Below are 15,615 nucleotides of genomic sequence, written 5' to 3'. Positions count from 1 at the left end.
GCTGAAGTCGAGCTTAAAATTAAGTCCGGTCACGAAGTTTCCAAGGCTGCGATTGGGGACTTATCTAACCTAGACAAGAAGTGTGCTGAAATGGAGGTGCAGGAAGCAGCGCTTAAGGTGCAGCTTGAGGAGGCTACCGCCAGTTTGCAGAAGCTTGAACTAGAGAGGGAACAGCGCCGACAAGCACATAATGCTCATCAATCTGAACTGAAGGATTTGGTGAAGAGTCTACAGGACACCAACGCCGGCAAGCATACAAGGCTTGCTGAATTTGAACAAAAGACGGCAAAATTAAAGATTGAAGCAAGTCAGTTGTTGAACAGCCTGCAGAACTGGCGAGCTCCTTGAGATGGCCTAGACTTCCCTTAGTTTTTTTTATTTAGCCGTTTCAATTTATCACTTCCCTTTGAATCATTTTAGGCTCAGTATTCAGTTTCACTTCAAATGTAGCAGTAATTTGTTTATTCACCTGGGAACTCCGAATTTTATGCATGATGTGCTAGTACCCCAGCTTTGACGTTGACACTATTGTTGTGTATGGCCTGAAGCCTTATTTTTTATTCTATTTTTTATATAAATGCATGTACGTACCATTTTTGTATGACGTTTAAGCTTATGATGAAGTCTGGAGCCTGCTTGATGTTTATATTTTTTTTATTACCCTCTTTTTTTACGTCACAGTTTATACTCGTAAGTCATTGGAGTTTTTTTTGTGCCCCAGTTTATCTTGTAAGTCATTTTAACGATCGCCTTTACTTTATCTGGGTCAATTTGGATGCCATTCTTTGTGATCAAAAAACCAAGAAATTTTCCGAAGGAAACTCCGAACGCACATTTCATGGGATTCATTTTCAAATTATGTTCCATCAGATGCTCGAAAACCATTGCAAGATGTTTCATATGGTCCTCTTCACGTTTTCATTTTACTACTATGTCATCTATATAACATTCAACAATTACATATAACAACTCATCTAAAACTATGGTCATGGCTCGCTGATATGTCGCCCCTGCATTTTTTAATCCAAATGGCATGACCTTATAACAGAATATGCCTTTGGGTGTCCTGAAAGCTGTTAGCTCTTCATCTTCTGGCGCCATTTTTATTTGATTATATCCAGAATATCCATCCATAAAAGAAAATATTTCATGATTCATGCTAGCATCAACGAGTATTTCAGATATAGGTATAGGAAAATCATCTTTAGGGCATGCTTTATTTAAGTCCCTAAAGTCTACACACACGGATTTGACCATTTTTCTTTTTGACTGGTACAATATTGGAAAGCCACTTAGGATATTTGACTTCCCTAATGAATCCAGCGGCTATGAGTTTGTCGACCTCAGCTTCTATCTTGGGGAGTAGCTCGGGTCAAAATCTCCTTTGTGTTTGTTTCACTAGGGGAACATCGTCTTGCACTGCAAGTCGATGCACCGCCACTTCCGGATCCAAGCCTGGCATTTCCTCATAAGTCCAGGCGAAGACATCTTTGTTCGCAGAAAGGAACTTATGATATTCCTCTTTCTTCTCTTTGGACAGACGTGCGCCAATAAAAATCGATCGCGGATCCTCGATTGTCCCAATATTTATTTCTTCCAAGTCATCAATAGTTGGATGATTACCATCCTCCATTTGTGGGGATGCCTCAGTTGGGTCTACAAATTCAGTCGAGGTCATGCCAACCTCATAGCCCAGCCCATGTGTCGAGGTCATGCAAACCTCATAGCTCAGCCCATGTCTTTTTTCTTTCAAAGGCTGGCCCTCATGTAGAGCTTCGAGTTGTTCTCGGGACAACGCCTTTTCAAATGGCGCTCGCTGGCCCCGGCCATCACACAACGATGGCCAGTGAGAGTATCATATCCCATTCTCTGTGTCATATACAATACTCGGTTATCGTACAGAGAAATAGGCAATGACTCATCATCTTTATTTTCCAAGGTGATATGAACCACATTTTTATTTTTATTTTCACAATCATGTGACTTCTCTTTATTTTGCTTAATTTTATGTTGAACCAAAGGAGGTAAGAGCATAGGCATTTTGGTACCTCTTTTAACAGATGATTTATCGATGACATGGAATATTGGGTCACCCTCTTTCCTTTGGTCACTTGGTATATCCTGATAAATCTTTCGGCCAGATGAGGATTATGTAGCATTTTTTACCATATTTGATTCAGGTACTACAGGCCTTGGCTTGTGTACTTTTTAAACGGGCTCAAAGTAGAATTTAGCATCGGCGTAAAAAGATTCAGCTACGGCGAATGGTCTCTTATCTATAAATATTCTTATTGTTTCTCCATATTGCTCTTTGTACTTGACACACTGATGGAGTGTAGATGGCACAACCTGATTTTCATGCAACCATGGTCGGCCCAATAGTGCATTGTAAGATGTTGCTACATCAATCACATGGAATCTCACGTATATAGATAATGCTTCCATTTTTAGTACCAAGGAAATGGTACCCATGGCCTCTTGACCTGACTGGTTAAAGCCGTGAATGACCACATTTGACCGACTCAAATCCTTAGGGGAATATCCAATCCTTTTTAAAGTATGCAGAGGCAACAAATTTATGGCGGATCCATCATCTATCTTTATGCGATTTGTTGCCAAGTCGTCAATCTCACCAAACATAAGAAGAGGTCTGTTATGCTTCTTTGCTCCTAACAACATGTCCTCATCCGTGAATGTAATATTTAACACATCATTTAATTGGGCTTCAGTCTGTGAGACTTCCACTCTATAATCTTCAGGAAATGACAATGCTGTAACTAGTGCCTTGTGTAAATCCGAGGAAAGAGACAAAGCATCATACACAGAAAGCATAGCTGATATTTTCTTCAAATGAGAGATTACATCATACTTGACCGACACCTTAGAAGGCGGGTCAATTGTCTCATTCTTAGTTACATCTTTGTTCCTAGGCTCCTTTCTAGGTGGAGGATGTGGGTCAGCTAACTGGCGACCTGATCTAAGGTGGACCTGATCCACTTCCGGTGCATCTTCTTCGGGGAAGTGGAGGGACTCGCTATCATCCTCAAACACACCTATAGTGAGAACGTTGAATTCTTCACCAGGCGGAACCTTCATGCGCTTCGCCAGATGCTGATATTTCTTTGGTACGAAGCGCAGAGGAGCGACATCTTCCATCACTTGGGGTAGTACATGGCGTTTTGGCCGCTGTTCCCTCCAGTCTTGGGGTTCTTGAGAAGCTGGTACACTGGGACATCCATCACGGCTGCAGGGAACGTGAGCCTCTCTTTTACGCTAACCCTGGGACGTGGTCCTATGGCCGAGGTACGGGAGGAAGCCTGAAGAGATAATTGGGGTAAATTCATATCCTGATGTAAAATCATATCATCATAAGTTGGCCTCATATTTGAAGATGCGCAACTCACCGAGCTATCTTGAAGAGTGGCAACATTTGCTGTAGCCATCTTCTTTCCTTTCTTTAAGCTTTTGAGGAGATCAGTATCAATGGTCCCCTCATCGATCATGTTCTGTATGATATTCTTCACAACAAAGCAATCTTTGAGTGTATGGCCCAAAATGCGATGGTAGTGACAAAAAGTTGGGTCATGAAATTTTGAAGCTTCTTCTGGCCTTTTAGGCTTGGGAAGTTCTATAAGACTCAACTCCTTTAAAACATTAAAAAGGTCATCAATTTCTTCTACAGGAAAAGAATACTCCCTGTTTTGTCGCTCGCTGAGAGTTGGCCTCCTACTGACCTATGCATCTTGCTGCCCTTGATTCCCTATAGGTGCTCTTCTGGGCTGGGACTAAGGTTTTACTGTTGTTGTCTCCATGGCTTGTGCAGACTTGGGTTTCATCGACAACTTTTCACGCTGACCACCTTTGTCTATAGGCTTGTTGAACGTCGTTTTTGTTCGACGAGCAACAAGCTGCATAAAATTTTCTATATCCGTGGATTTTGAAGCTAACTCTTCAAACGTGAGGGGCCTCACTCCTTGTAACTGGACAGCCACTTCTGAGCGGAGATTGTTCATGCACATGCGCACTGCTTCCGGCTCAGTGATTGGCTGTGGGCAATGAAGACTTAGGTTTCTCCGTCTATTTATGAAATCAGCCGTCCTCTCGTTGAACCCTTGTTCAGTTTGGATCAACTCAGTTATGCCCACCGTCCTCTGTGTGCTATAAAACCTCTCAAGGAATGAGTTTTGCATTTGTTCCCACATTTTTATAAAGCTTGGAGGCAACTTGTTGTACCAAGTGAAGGCAGGCCTAGACAATGTCTGTACAAACTGCCTAAGGAGAAGTGCTCTGTTGTTAGCTGTATCCTGACAAGCAGCAAGAAAGTGTGCTATGTGCTCATGGGGAGATCCACTCCCGTTGAACTTACTAAACTGCGACTGCCTATAATTTGTTAGGAAAGGAACTAGGTCCACATCAGGTGGGTATGGCTTAACATACCCTGGCCGCATCGAGTATTGAGTTTGCATTAATTGCGACTTTACCCCTTCAGCGATCATTCTTTGGATCGCCTCAAGGTTAAGCCCTGCTCCTCCATGTTGGCTGCTAGCACTTGCGCCACCATCCCCTTCATTTCCTTTGCTCTGGTTATTGCTCATATGAATTCAAAGGGCTGCTAGCTCGTCTTCCTTTTGCTGAAGCGCTGCCGTAAGGTTGGCTAATTGCTCCTCAACGGGACGAGTTTCATTCGCAGCTAGGACTTGTTCTGTATGCTCTGCACCATGGTGAAGTTCTGTATCATTCTCAGAAGGGCAAGGAGTTCTGTCTAATAGGGGATTGTGAGACCCCCCATTGCTTGACCCAAGTTCTTCATGATCTGAACCCTTCTGGCTCCGCGTCATGCGGCGAGGACCTTCTACAACAGTCTTACGTGCCTTCTTCCTCTTGAAGTGTATTGATACTGAGGAGGTCTCGCTACTATTGTCTGTCACCCCTTTGACACCAACTGGCATTGCATTGAATACTTCAAATGAGTTGCCTGAGACCTTCTTACGAGTTGGCCATGGAGCGAGAGTTCTGGTAGTCTTGTTTTCTGTACTTGCCATTTCTTTTGCCCCATTTCCTCCACTGACGTGGCTTGTTGATGGAGAATCTCTTCCTTGTATTCTGCTATACCCTGAATCAGCTTGTACTGCCATCTCTCTTTGTTTTAGGGAAGCCTGCTTTTTGCGTGCATGAGCAGCCTGCTTCACATACTCTTGTCGTCGTGGATTTGCCTTCACAAATTCTTCATATTCTGGCCACTTCGATAGAGTTTCTACACGCCGCATGATGGCGCCACCAACATTATCAGCAGAGATAGAGCATCCTGGAAGTATTTCCTTCAAAGCTTGGCAAACATTCTGTGTCATGACGGCATGGAAGCTAGCATGGCTCCCTCCGCGAATCCTCGCATTGCTCTTCCTTTCTCTATTTCTGATGGGATATGCCACTTGCTTCCGTTGTTGATTGGTCATGTTTGCATCAGTTGCCACTGAGAAATCAAGCCATGCACGGTGAGCCCTCTGCCGTCGACGACGACGACGTGTTGGATTAACTAAGCCTTCAAATGATGGTCTTGGTGCTGGCACCGAGGAGGACAAAGGATCTGATATTGTAGCAGTTGGATCCATATGACCAGCTTGGAGGTCATCCGAAGTGACAAACACCCCCTACCACTGGAGCGAGCGTCTATTGCTTGGCTCTCCTACTAGGCATGGTCCAATGGGATTATAGCCCATGGTGGGGATAAATTCAGGTGCATCAACACACAGTTGGTTTCTTGGACGAGCCGATCCTTCATGTGAGGAAGACTCAGTGTCCTCGGCCATTACACCCTTTCCTTTGTCCGCGGCGCAAGCCCTTTGTGTTGCCCCTACGTTGCTTGGGATAAGCTTATGGGAGCTTTCTCCTGACCCTTCGTGTGCGCCCACCCTAAGTTTTGAAGGTGTAAGGGGCACTGCGACTTTGGTCGATGTAGTTGAAGCAGATTGTCTTCGCGATGCCACCTTCAGTGATCCCGTCCGTTTTGCGAGAACGGGCCACTCTTCGGGTGTCATGCGAACAACATTTGCTGGTACCTCATGACTCATGACCTTGGTAGGTGACATCTTTGTGAAACCAGGAGGAACTGAAGTAGATGAAGAAGCTTCGCGTACATGCTGATCCTTAGATGCTCTTGCAGCTGCACGCATCCTTCTCTTTGCTGACTTTGTGAGAATAGGAGTAAACCCTTCCTTCAGTGCAGAAGAGACTTCCTTTTCTTCTGGCTTAGTTGGGGATGCAGCTGTCGTTTCCAAACTCTTGCTAATTGCAGCCACAAGCGGACCAATAGGCACATCTAGCCAGAGGTCGCCAAAGCGGAGAGTGACGAATTGCTGGACCTGTCCCTCCATACCTTCACAATAAAGAAAACCATATATTAGTTTTCTTCATCTATTTTTTTGTATATGCATACATAATGTTTTATGCTTTATGTACTATGGAAATTCATATGTTGCAATCCTATGTTGGAATTCGAAGATGAGGGGAGAAATATGTCCCACCGGGCGTGCCAGAATCTGATGACGGGAAAATGGCGGGCGTGAGACACACGTCCACGTCATTGATACAGAGTTAATAATTTAAATACATAGATGCATACAATAAAAATATGATCAAACATTGCAGGTATTTTATTTCCAGAACTCTTACATTTACATAAAAATTCTGTTAATTACATCTCCGAAGAGAAAACCCCTGATTAAGAATTCCAACATATCTATTACATAAGATTGCAACACATTCCTATTACAATATGCTACAAGAAAATTCCTCCTCGCGGTCGTCAATGCACTCCTGCTTGGGTACTTGAAGTTTGCTTTCATGCAAGTACTTCTCCATAATTTCATGTTTGATATGTTGGAGTATATATTTTCCTAACATGTTTAATTGTGGTCAACCTCATTTATATGATGGTGCAGAATGAAGGTTGGTTTTGACTAGGCTTAGTTTTATCCTACGTTTGGCATATAGGATATGTATATATTTTTCTTTGGGAATTTTATACGACATCTTTGGTTTTGGTGGCATGGATACATGTGACATGCCAATTTTAATAAGTTTTGCATCATCACATTACTACTATCACCGCGCGACATTGATATGGTGCCCGTGTGTAGCGTAATGGACTGAAGCTTTCTGACACAATTTTGATGCTTTTTATAGTGCATATGATATGTGCCATATTTTGTTGACTTTGACTTCACACGGTATCAAAACTAATCACGCGGTGCAATGATATGACACACACGTATAGCTTGACCCGAATGGAGTTTGTTTATGATATTTTTTATTTGTTTAAAGCCTATGTGGGCTACATGGAATATGCCTTATCATGTATTTTGCATGAATTTTGTATGCATATGTGGATGTGGAGTGAACTTATTTTTTATTGAGTTATGCTTTACCTGTATTACTACTAACACGGTGTGGCACTAAGATAATGCCCGCGTGCAGCATAACCAGGCAAAGGTTTGTGGAGCAATTATGGTGTTGCATGAGTCGTATGACATCTATCATTTTTGTTTATGTTTGTACCTCACATGGTATTAGCACTAACTCCACATAGCGTCATTTCATTGGCGCTAGTGTGTAGCATAACCCAAGTAAAGTGAGTTTATGATATCCATTTATGACGATGCTAATAGTTTAGGCTCTTATAGCATCGGAGCATTTCATGACATATTTTATTTGACTTTGGGCCAAATATGTGGCTTGAATATTTTGTTTAGTTTTCTCTCACTTGTATTACTACTAACACCGCGTAGCATCAAGATAATGCCTGCGTGTAGCGTAACCAAGTAAGGTTGGTTTTTTTATGATGCAACATGTTCTATAATTCATCTTGCATAATTTTGGTTTCTAGGTGTGTATCGTGAACCCATTTTTTAATTAAGTCTTGCCCTGCTCGTATTACTACTAACACCGCGTGGCATTAAGATAATGCCCGTGTGCAGCGTAACCAAGTGAGGGAATATATTTTTATGCTCTTGTTTGTATTGCAACTAGCGTGACACATAATGCTCGTGGCGCAACCAAACAGGAGATTATCATGAGTTCAGTTTAGTGCCTTCTTAATTTCATTCCAACTTAGTCATATCCAATTTTTTTATGATGACCAAATTAAGTTAATTTTTTTACGAGGTTTTCGCACCTATGACACTCTTGATTCGTATCAATGTATAGAGACCAAACCAAGGAACGAGGCGTTCGTCTTGGCTTGTATCGCTAAAGGGACCGAATCAAGACCGGGATCAATAGGACGAAGCACACGCAACATTTAAAGAAACCGTGCTTACAAGAACCATGCATGCCCCTTGACTGGTACTGCGATGGCCGAGCCGAAGGAGAAAGTTTGGGGTAGATATAACATGCTCCTTGGTTTGTACCGCGATGGCCGAACCAAGGACAAAATTTTAGAATGGATGCAACACACTCTTTAGTCTGTACCAAAATGGCGAAACCAAGGACAAAATTTTGAAATAGATTAAACCATGCACCTTAGCTTGTACCGCAGTGGCCGGACTAAGGGCAAGAATTTTTTTTTGGGAGATGAAATATGCTCCTTGATTTGTACCATGATAGCCGAACCAAGGACTAGAGTTTTGGGGAGGGAGGAAGCATGCTCCTTGGTTTGTACCGCGATGGCCGAACCAAGGACAAATTTTTATGTAGATTAATCATGCATTTTGATTTGTACCATAGCGGCCGAACCAAAGGCAAGAATTTTAGGGAGATGAAACATGCTCCTTAATTTGTACCATGATGGCCGAATCAAGGGCTAGAAATTTAGAAGAAGAAGGAGAAGAAAGCTCCCTGGCTTGTACCACAATGGCCAAACCAGGGGCTACACAATGGCCAAACCAGGGGCTAGAGGAGAGCCATTGAATCTCACCTTTCAAACCTCCTACTCGCAGGACGCCTCTCTCCTTCTCTCCTCCTATGCTACTGTATGTGTGTGTAATTTTTAGCAGATGAAAGAAACAATCTAAGGGGCCGACCCTAGAGCAGTCAGGCATCCTGGTATTTATAGGGGAGCAAGGGGCGTGCATGCTGCCTCTTCCTTCCCGTGGGGGTTGCGCTTTGTATTTGGCCACGTCGCCATCGTGCAGATCGTGGCAGAACGTGGGCGCGTGGCTGGTTACGCCAGCGAACGATTCTCACTTCGTTTCGTGGATATGCTAGTCCGTATGCATGCAGATATTTTGAGAGCTTTTTTTTTAAGCGTGGAACACAGCTGGGCTCGGCCGGCCCCTTAGCTATTTTAGTGATTAATGGTTGTCTATCTATGAGCCCCTCTGTGTAGGACAACCTTTGCATGGGCTTCTTACCCATTGTTTAATCAGAGCTGCTTTTTCATATGAAGGGACTGTGTTGATTTGTTCCAAGAGACTAATGATTGGCTGTGAGGGCCACACCACATACGTTCATGCATGTACGCTGCCTAGCCTGCATGCATTAGCACATAACGCATGCTTGTGCTAGCTAAAGATTTAATTGATGCTAAATTTTCTTTAGTCACCAATTATATTGTCTATGCATTTTGTTAATATGCCATGATATTTTGATGGCCGACGCCGACGGCGCGGCGCCCGTGGGTGTTGTTCCTCCTTCCCGCAGGGTCGTCATGGTACTCTCCGGCCTTGTCCATCTTCGAGGTTTGTCTTTGGGTGAAAGCCTTTTGCGCTGCTATAGCAGGGTCGGCTGATGTCGTTGTTCTCGGGTCGCTTTTCCCTTATGGTCGTCATCTTGAAGACTAGTTCCCCTTCGCGCTTTCCCTAGGGTGGACATGCAGAGTTGGTCGCAGGTAATCCTCCTGGTCCCGACGGTCCAGTGCGTCAATGGGTTCGCCTATGTTTGTTTCTTGCTACGACAGAGAAGTCGGAGCTGCGCGCGGCGGGGCCCCCGCGACAACGATGATTCCATGAGGGCGGTTTCAGCGGACAGTGCTCTCCGGAGATCGCGATGGACTAGGTCGTTGCGAGGCTTGCAACTTTCTCTTGCAATGTACATCAACAAAGTTGGAGCTGCCAGTCGTCAATGTCTTGGTTGATTGAGTTGTTGATTGATTTCTTTAAATTAACTCTTTTCATTATCGAACATTTTATTTTTGCTGTTTTGAATTTATATTTTATACATTTATTTATCTCGGTCAAAATCCATGTCAACAACAACGATGCAAGTCAACAGATCCTCGGTGCCACCTTCCCCGGCAGACACGCAACGACACCGACAAACTCTCCAGGTGGTGGTGGGGAAGGGAGGGACGGGTGGTGGCGGGGCTTGGGTTAGGTCAGTCTCATGTCACCTGAGAAGGGCGCTGAGCTTACGAATAATTGACTAGCCAAAATGTTGGTTAGAGATTCCTTGGCCCTTTACTGGCCCAAAAATTGGCAAAAGTTGTGAAGAGAATGTGCAACTTCGCGTAGGCAACCAGAATTTTTACTAGCAACCAATGCAAGGACCAAAATACGGCTGTCAAAATTTTGGCAGGGCACTTTAGGCACCCATCAAACGTACTCCCTCCGTTCCGAAATAATTGTCTTTCTAGAGATTTCAACAAGTGACTACATACGAAGCAAAATAAGTGAATCTATACTCTAAAACATGTCTACATACATTCGTATGTTGTAGTCCATTTGAGATGGCTAGAAAGATAATTATTTTGGAACGGAGGGAGTATGATATATTCTTTAGGTATGAGAATTGACAAGTGACAGGCGGAAGAAAAATAAAATGCTTCGGCGACATGTTCCTAGAGGGCACAACAAGGTTTGAACATTAACATTGAGCACTCCACAGTCCACACCATAGTTGCTGTGGATATTATAAGTCTTCTTTTTGCCCATTGCAACGAATACGGACGAGGATCTCACAGATGGTCTCACAAGCTTGATCACATTCTGGACAGATGGCTCGACAGCTGCCTCCTCAAGATCTTCCCGGCCGGCGATCTGGGTATGGAGTCGATGAAGAGCACCTTGCGGACCTTCTGCCCGACGGACAAGGGCTCGCCGGTGCCCGACGGACAAACACAGCTCCCCTTTCTGCCCGACGGACAAGGGCTCGCCGGTGACGATGTCGACGATCTTCGCCTCGACGTTGTGGTTGATGCGGCCAGCGGAGCCTAGGTGGGAGCACTCGTCCCGGTCGACCATCAAGGATACGGCCCCAGCCTCTGTTGAGCCATAACCCTGAAGCACATTTAAGCCACAAGATTTTAGAAATTGTACTGAAAAAATTCCTAGACTTGCACAAATTTGACACGGTGAGAAGATCCTATGGCTGCAAATTACAGTCGTTATTTTGATTGCGTCAAATAGGAGGGTTGCAAGACAGGGCGTCCTGGTGCACCGACCCATTGCACGAACTATAGCGAATCGGGATCTAGCGGGCTATTATAGCAAAACGGATACTGTATCAAACATTTTTAAATTTGAGAATATATTTTAAACACAAACATTTTTTGGAAAAACGTGAAGATTTTTTTTAAAAAAAATTGAACTTTTTAAAATTTTCTGACCTTTTGGGGAACATTTTTCTGAAACTCTGAACATTTTTTAAGATAGTGAACATTAAAAAAATCATAAATTTTAAAATGCGAACAATTTTTTAAATCATTTTTTTAAATTTGAACTTTTTTGATAATTTTGGACAATTTATGAAATTGTGAACATTTAAAAAAATATAAATATAAATTGTTTTATGAAATTATGAAAGAAATACAAAAACAAAAAACCCCGGTAGAAAGAAGAAGAAAACGGGTATAACCTGCCAGAAAGTTCTTACCTCGCTCGCTTAAGGTGCATTTGCTCGACAGTTTGACGCAGTGTCCTTTTGATTTTATTTTTTCCAAGGATGTGTCCTTCCGAATTAGCCCTTATGAAGATTTCTCCCAGACCCGACACATCATTTTGGTTCCCTTTGGCTCCTCACCTTTTCCTTAAATCCAATTTCTCACATATTAATACAGAGCACACCACTCTTTGAGCAAACTGGGTGGTACTTATATCGTTTTCACTGGTGTTGTCAATTTCATTCAGCGAAATTGGGTGCCCACTACCCAGTGATCCTTTTCTAAAAGATAATAATATTATCTTCACCAACACTCATCAAAAAGTGATTCCTTAGGATCCAGTTTAACACGATCTGTGACTTTCTTCAAAGCGCACTACTATACCTGCTTTTGTTACTACGGTACTACTGTAGTTGGTTATTCTATTCGTTATAATGCGTCTGTGGGTCCCATTTGCCATACGCTTTTTACGTATGTTTTTAGGCGAGGGCGAGGGCAAATAATACGTACGTTATTCAGTAGGAAAAATAAAGCAAAACGAGGTATAGACGTGGAAACACTAACCGTGCGTAGATCCACGTGAGGGAAGCGCCGACGGAACTGCTCCGCCACCGGCGTCGGCAGAGGGGCTCCGCCGCAGACCACCCGCACCAGGCTCTTCAGCCGGTACCTGTCTCTGGTTATCGCCAGCACCATGGGAGGCGCCGCCGTTATCTCCGTGACCTCCCACCGCTCCGCCGCCTCCAGCATCCCCCTCAGCCCTGCCCGCGCGGCCGCGTCCGTCATCACAACCATCGTCCGCCCCTGCGCCAGCCCGTTCAGCACGGACGAGAAGCCCATGGAGTGGAACATGGGAGCGCTCATCAGATTCCTCTCGACGCCCTTCCTCGACCTCACGTGCTGGGCGTGCAGCCCCGCCGCCATCGCTATGAGGCTCTGGTGCGACAGCGCCACCGCCTTCACCCGCCCCGACGTGCCGGAGGAGTACTGGATGGCCGCTGTCGCGGACTGGTGCACCGCGCCGGCGTCGAGCGGGGGCGCCGACTCGTTCTCCCCTCGGTCCTCGTTGTGGCGCAAGAGGGAGCGGAAGCGCGGGGAGTCGAGGAGGACGGTGGGGAGGCCGGCGGGGAGCTTGGCGGCGGTGGAGGAGACCGCGAAGGCGACGGACGCGCCGGACAGGGAGACGAGGCGGGACAGCTCGCCGGCGGTGAGGGCCGGGTTGGCCGGGGACACGGCGACGCCGACGGCGAGGAGCGCGAGGTAGAGCACGGGCACGTCGAGGCGCGAGGGGGCGAGGACGAAGGCGACGTCGCCGTGGCCGAGCGGGAGCGGGAGCGCGCGCGAGCGCAGGGCGGCCGCGAGCGCGCGCACCTGGGACAGGAAGGCCGGGTAGGAGACGGCCTCGCCGGTGGCGGCGTCGAGGAGCGCGGGGTGGGCAGGGAGAGGGGACGGCAGCAGCGACAGCGCGAAGGACGGGAATGTGAGCGGGGCGTCCGCCGGCGGCAGCGGCAGCGGCGGGCGGAGGCTGCGGAATGACTTGGTCGTTGCGCAGTAGCCGCTGCGGGCGTCCATGGCTCCGCCGTGGGCGTTGGACATCTTCGACTGGGAAACTCGGCAGTGAGGCGAGGAGTTGGGAGGCAGTGAGGTGGTGAGGGAGGCTGTCGCAGTTGATAAGGATTAAGGAAGCCTGCAGCAGTAAATGTGGGTCGTTTCACGGATTGCTGAGTAGTCGTAATCAAGCGCGCATGCGAGCAATAATCCAGATTTATTGTTCTCCCACGTTAATATATTGAGGTAGGAGTAATATCACTAATGGTGCTTAAATCTGCCATCAATGTTCAATTTAGTGGTTAAACTTGAAATATATATACTGGTTCCGAACTTGGGACCAGCGTACGAATACGATGCTAATCCAATCTGCATACGTATAATGTGCTGACGTGGCACCATATTTAGGTTAGCATTAATGTAACCAGAAAAACAATCCCCGCCCGGAATCGAACTTACGAAATTTTTGAAAAGAAGCGAGAGAGAGGGAGACAGAAAAGTAAAAGTGAATCGTTGTTCTCATTGATGATGGGATTACACATATATATAGCCTCCGAAAGGGTGCGTCCGAAGGGACACGAGACAACCGTCTCGATTAGGAAAAGCAGGGATTAATAGGATTAATTAAATCCTAACACTCTCCCCAATTCATGCTTGTTAGTGTAAGTATCATCATCTTGAAAAAGCTTCTCCAAAAACCCTGTGGGAAAAATATGAGAAGATAGGTGTTTGATATGTTGCTAAAACTCCTTCAAATCCAGCGGGAAAATAAGGAGAAAATGGTACAACATATAGTGGTCATTGTCTCTTTTAACTCAATACGAGAAAACTCACAAAGTTTAGAGGACAATAAATATGCCATATATACTTTCCCAAAAACCCCGGTGGGGAAAACAGAAAGTATGACACATGATCTCATGTTGATATTAACTCATTAAAAACCTTTATGAGAACCTGTAAAGTAAACTTATGAAGGAAAAAAGAGTATAATATGGTGCATTGAACAGGAACAATTCAGGAAGATACTCCCCTTGATTCTTGCAAAATTTGAAGTCGTCACATACCAAAACATAGAAGTTGGTAGAGACCCGCTGAACAAATCAGTCGCATGATATGACTTGCAAGATATGCAATATAGTGATATTGCTTATTATGTAACCTGTTCGCATCTAGGCAACACAAGAAACATTATGGTTGAGATAATGGTTGATGAATGTAGCCATGAGGTCTGTTTTGAAGACTCTTCATGAGAAGGCTACCACACCTAGTAGGAACACTAAATTTGTCTATGATCTGACATAGTGGTGATCTGATCGATGTATCCAATGATATTGGTGTTCAGATTTCTCCAAAACTGAAAAACCAGGACAAGATATTTCATGCCTTGGAGATATCAAAAGATATTCTTGAGTACCAACCAATTGTGTTTGGTCGATCCAATGGCATATGGAACGTTGAGTCCCAATATCTTATTTCCATCATCTCTTTGTCTAAATAGGTCTTTCTCTACGTCTAGAGAATGAACTACCATGAGAGTTATGGATGGATAATATTTGTCCACAATGAATTTCTCCAATATATTTTGGATATAGACAACATAGTATACCATAATGTATGAATGAAGGTGCTCAAGTTGTAGTAACGAGCGGTGTTTTGGTTTACCCAAATCCTTCATTTAAACTCCGTCATTAGATGATTACATGTGTCGTCATTGCAGACATACAAACATGGATAATCATCTTTGCTGGAGTAATCCTTTTGTATAAGGAACTCACTACGTCGGTTGTACCATATGTACCGACCACAATAAGTTGTATGGTGGCTTACTAGTTTTACACAATGTATGTTGCATTTTGTATTTCGATTCAGAATTGAGGTTTCATCAGGAATCAATCATATATGTCTGAATCTAGTGATCCACATGGATATGTAATGACTACATCTATCAACTGCAGAGATAGATGATTTTGTACTGCCAATGATATAAGTTATCGGAGTAAGATTCCACCTCTGGAGAATAGTTGGGTATCTGCGTGAACCCTTGTGCTACAATACTTGCTCTTTGTTTCACCACCTCGTTGTTCTCAATTCTGTTTTCAGAAGAAAACTGGTGAAGGTATTGCTTATGAATACCTTCCCATTATTGAGCAAGATCATTTCTATCTAGATTATACCCTTTGCTTGAGGTCTGTCCGAGTGTTGTTCACACTTTGCCATGGCCATGGTCTTTGGATCTGAATCACTTGAAAGGGTTT

General features: G+C 44.5%; 1 protein-coding gene across 1 annotated transcript; it reads right to left on the bottom strand.

Annotated features, from left to right (window-relative positions):
- Positions 1-10,697: 10,697 nt before the first annotated feature.
- Positions 10,698-13,441, bottom strand: LOC123082271 (4-coumarate--CoA ligase-like 7). Its single transcript, XM_044504643.1, has 2 exons — positions 12,377-13,441; positions 10,698-11,210 (listed from the first exon to the last, which is right to left on the bottom strand). The coding sequence occupies exons 1-2, from the start codon at positions 13,406-13,408 to the stop codon at positions 10,710-10,712; spliced, it is 1,533 nt and encodes a 510-aa protein (XP_044360578.1). The 5' UTR covers positions 13,409-13,441; the 3' UTR covers positions 10,698-10,709.
- Positions 13,442-15,615: the final 2,174 nt, after the last annotated feature.

This window comes from Triticum aestivum, chromosome 4A, assembly GCF_018294505.1.
Source record: "Triticum aestivum cultivar Chinese Spring chromosome 4A, IWGSC CS RefSeq v2.1, whole genome shotgun sequence".
Classification (NCBI taxonomy): domain Eukaryota; kingdom Viridiplantae; phylum Streptophyta; class Magnoliopsida; order Poales; family Poaceae; genus Triticum; species Triticum aestivum.
This window is presented reverse-complemented; position numbering and strand designations above follow the sequence as displayed.

What these genes read in the sequence shown, in the direction of transcription:
- LOC123082271 (XM_044504643.1), bottom strand. Translation starts at nt 13,408, where the DNA reads ATGTCCAACGCCCACGGCGGAGCCATGGACGCCCGCAGCGGCTACTGC. An exon ending in CTCACGTGGATCTACGCACG is followed by an intron (nt 11,211 to 12,376) that starts GTTAGTGTTTCC and finishes AATGTGCTTCAG; the next exon opens with GGTTATGGCTCAACAGAGGC.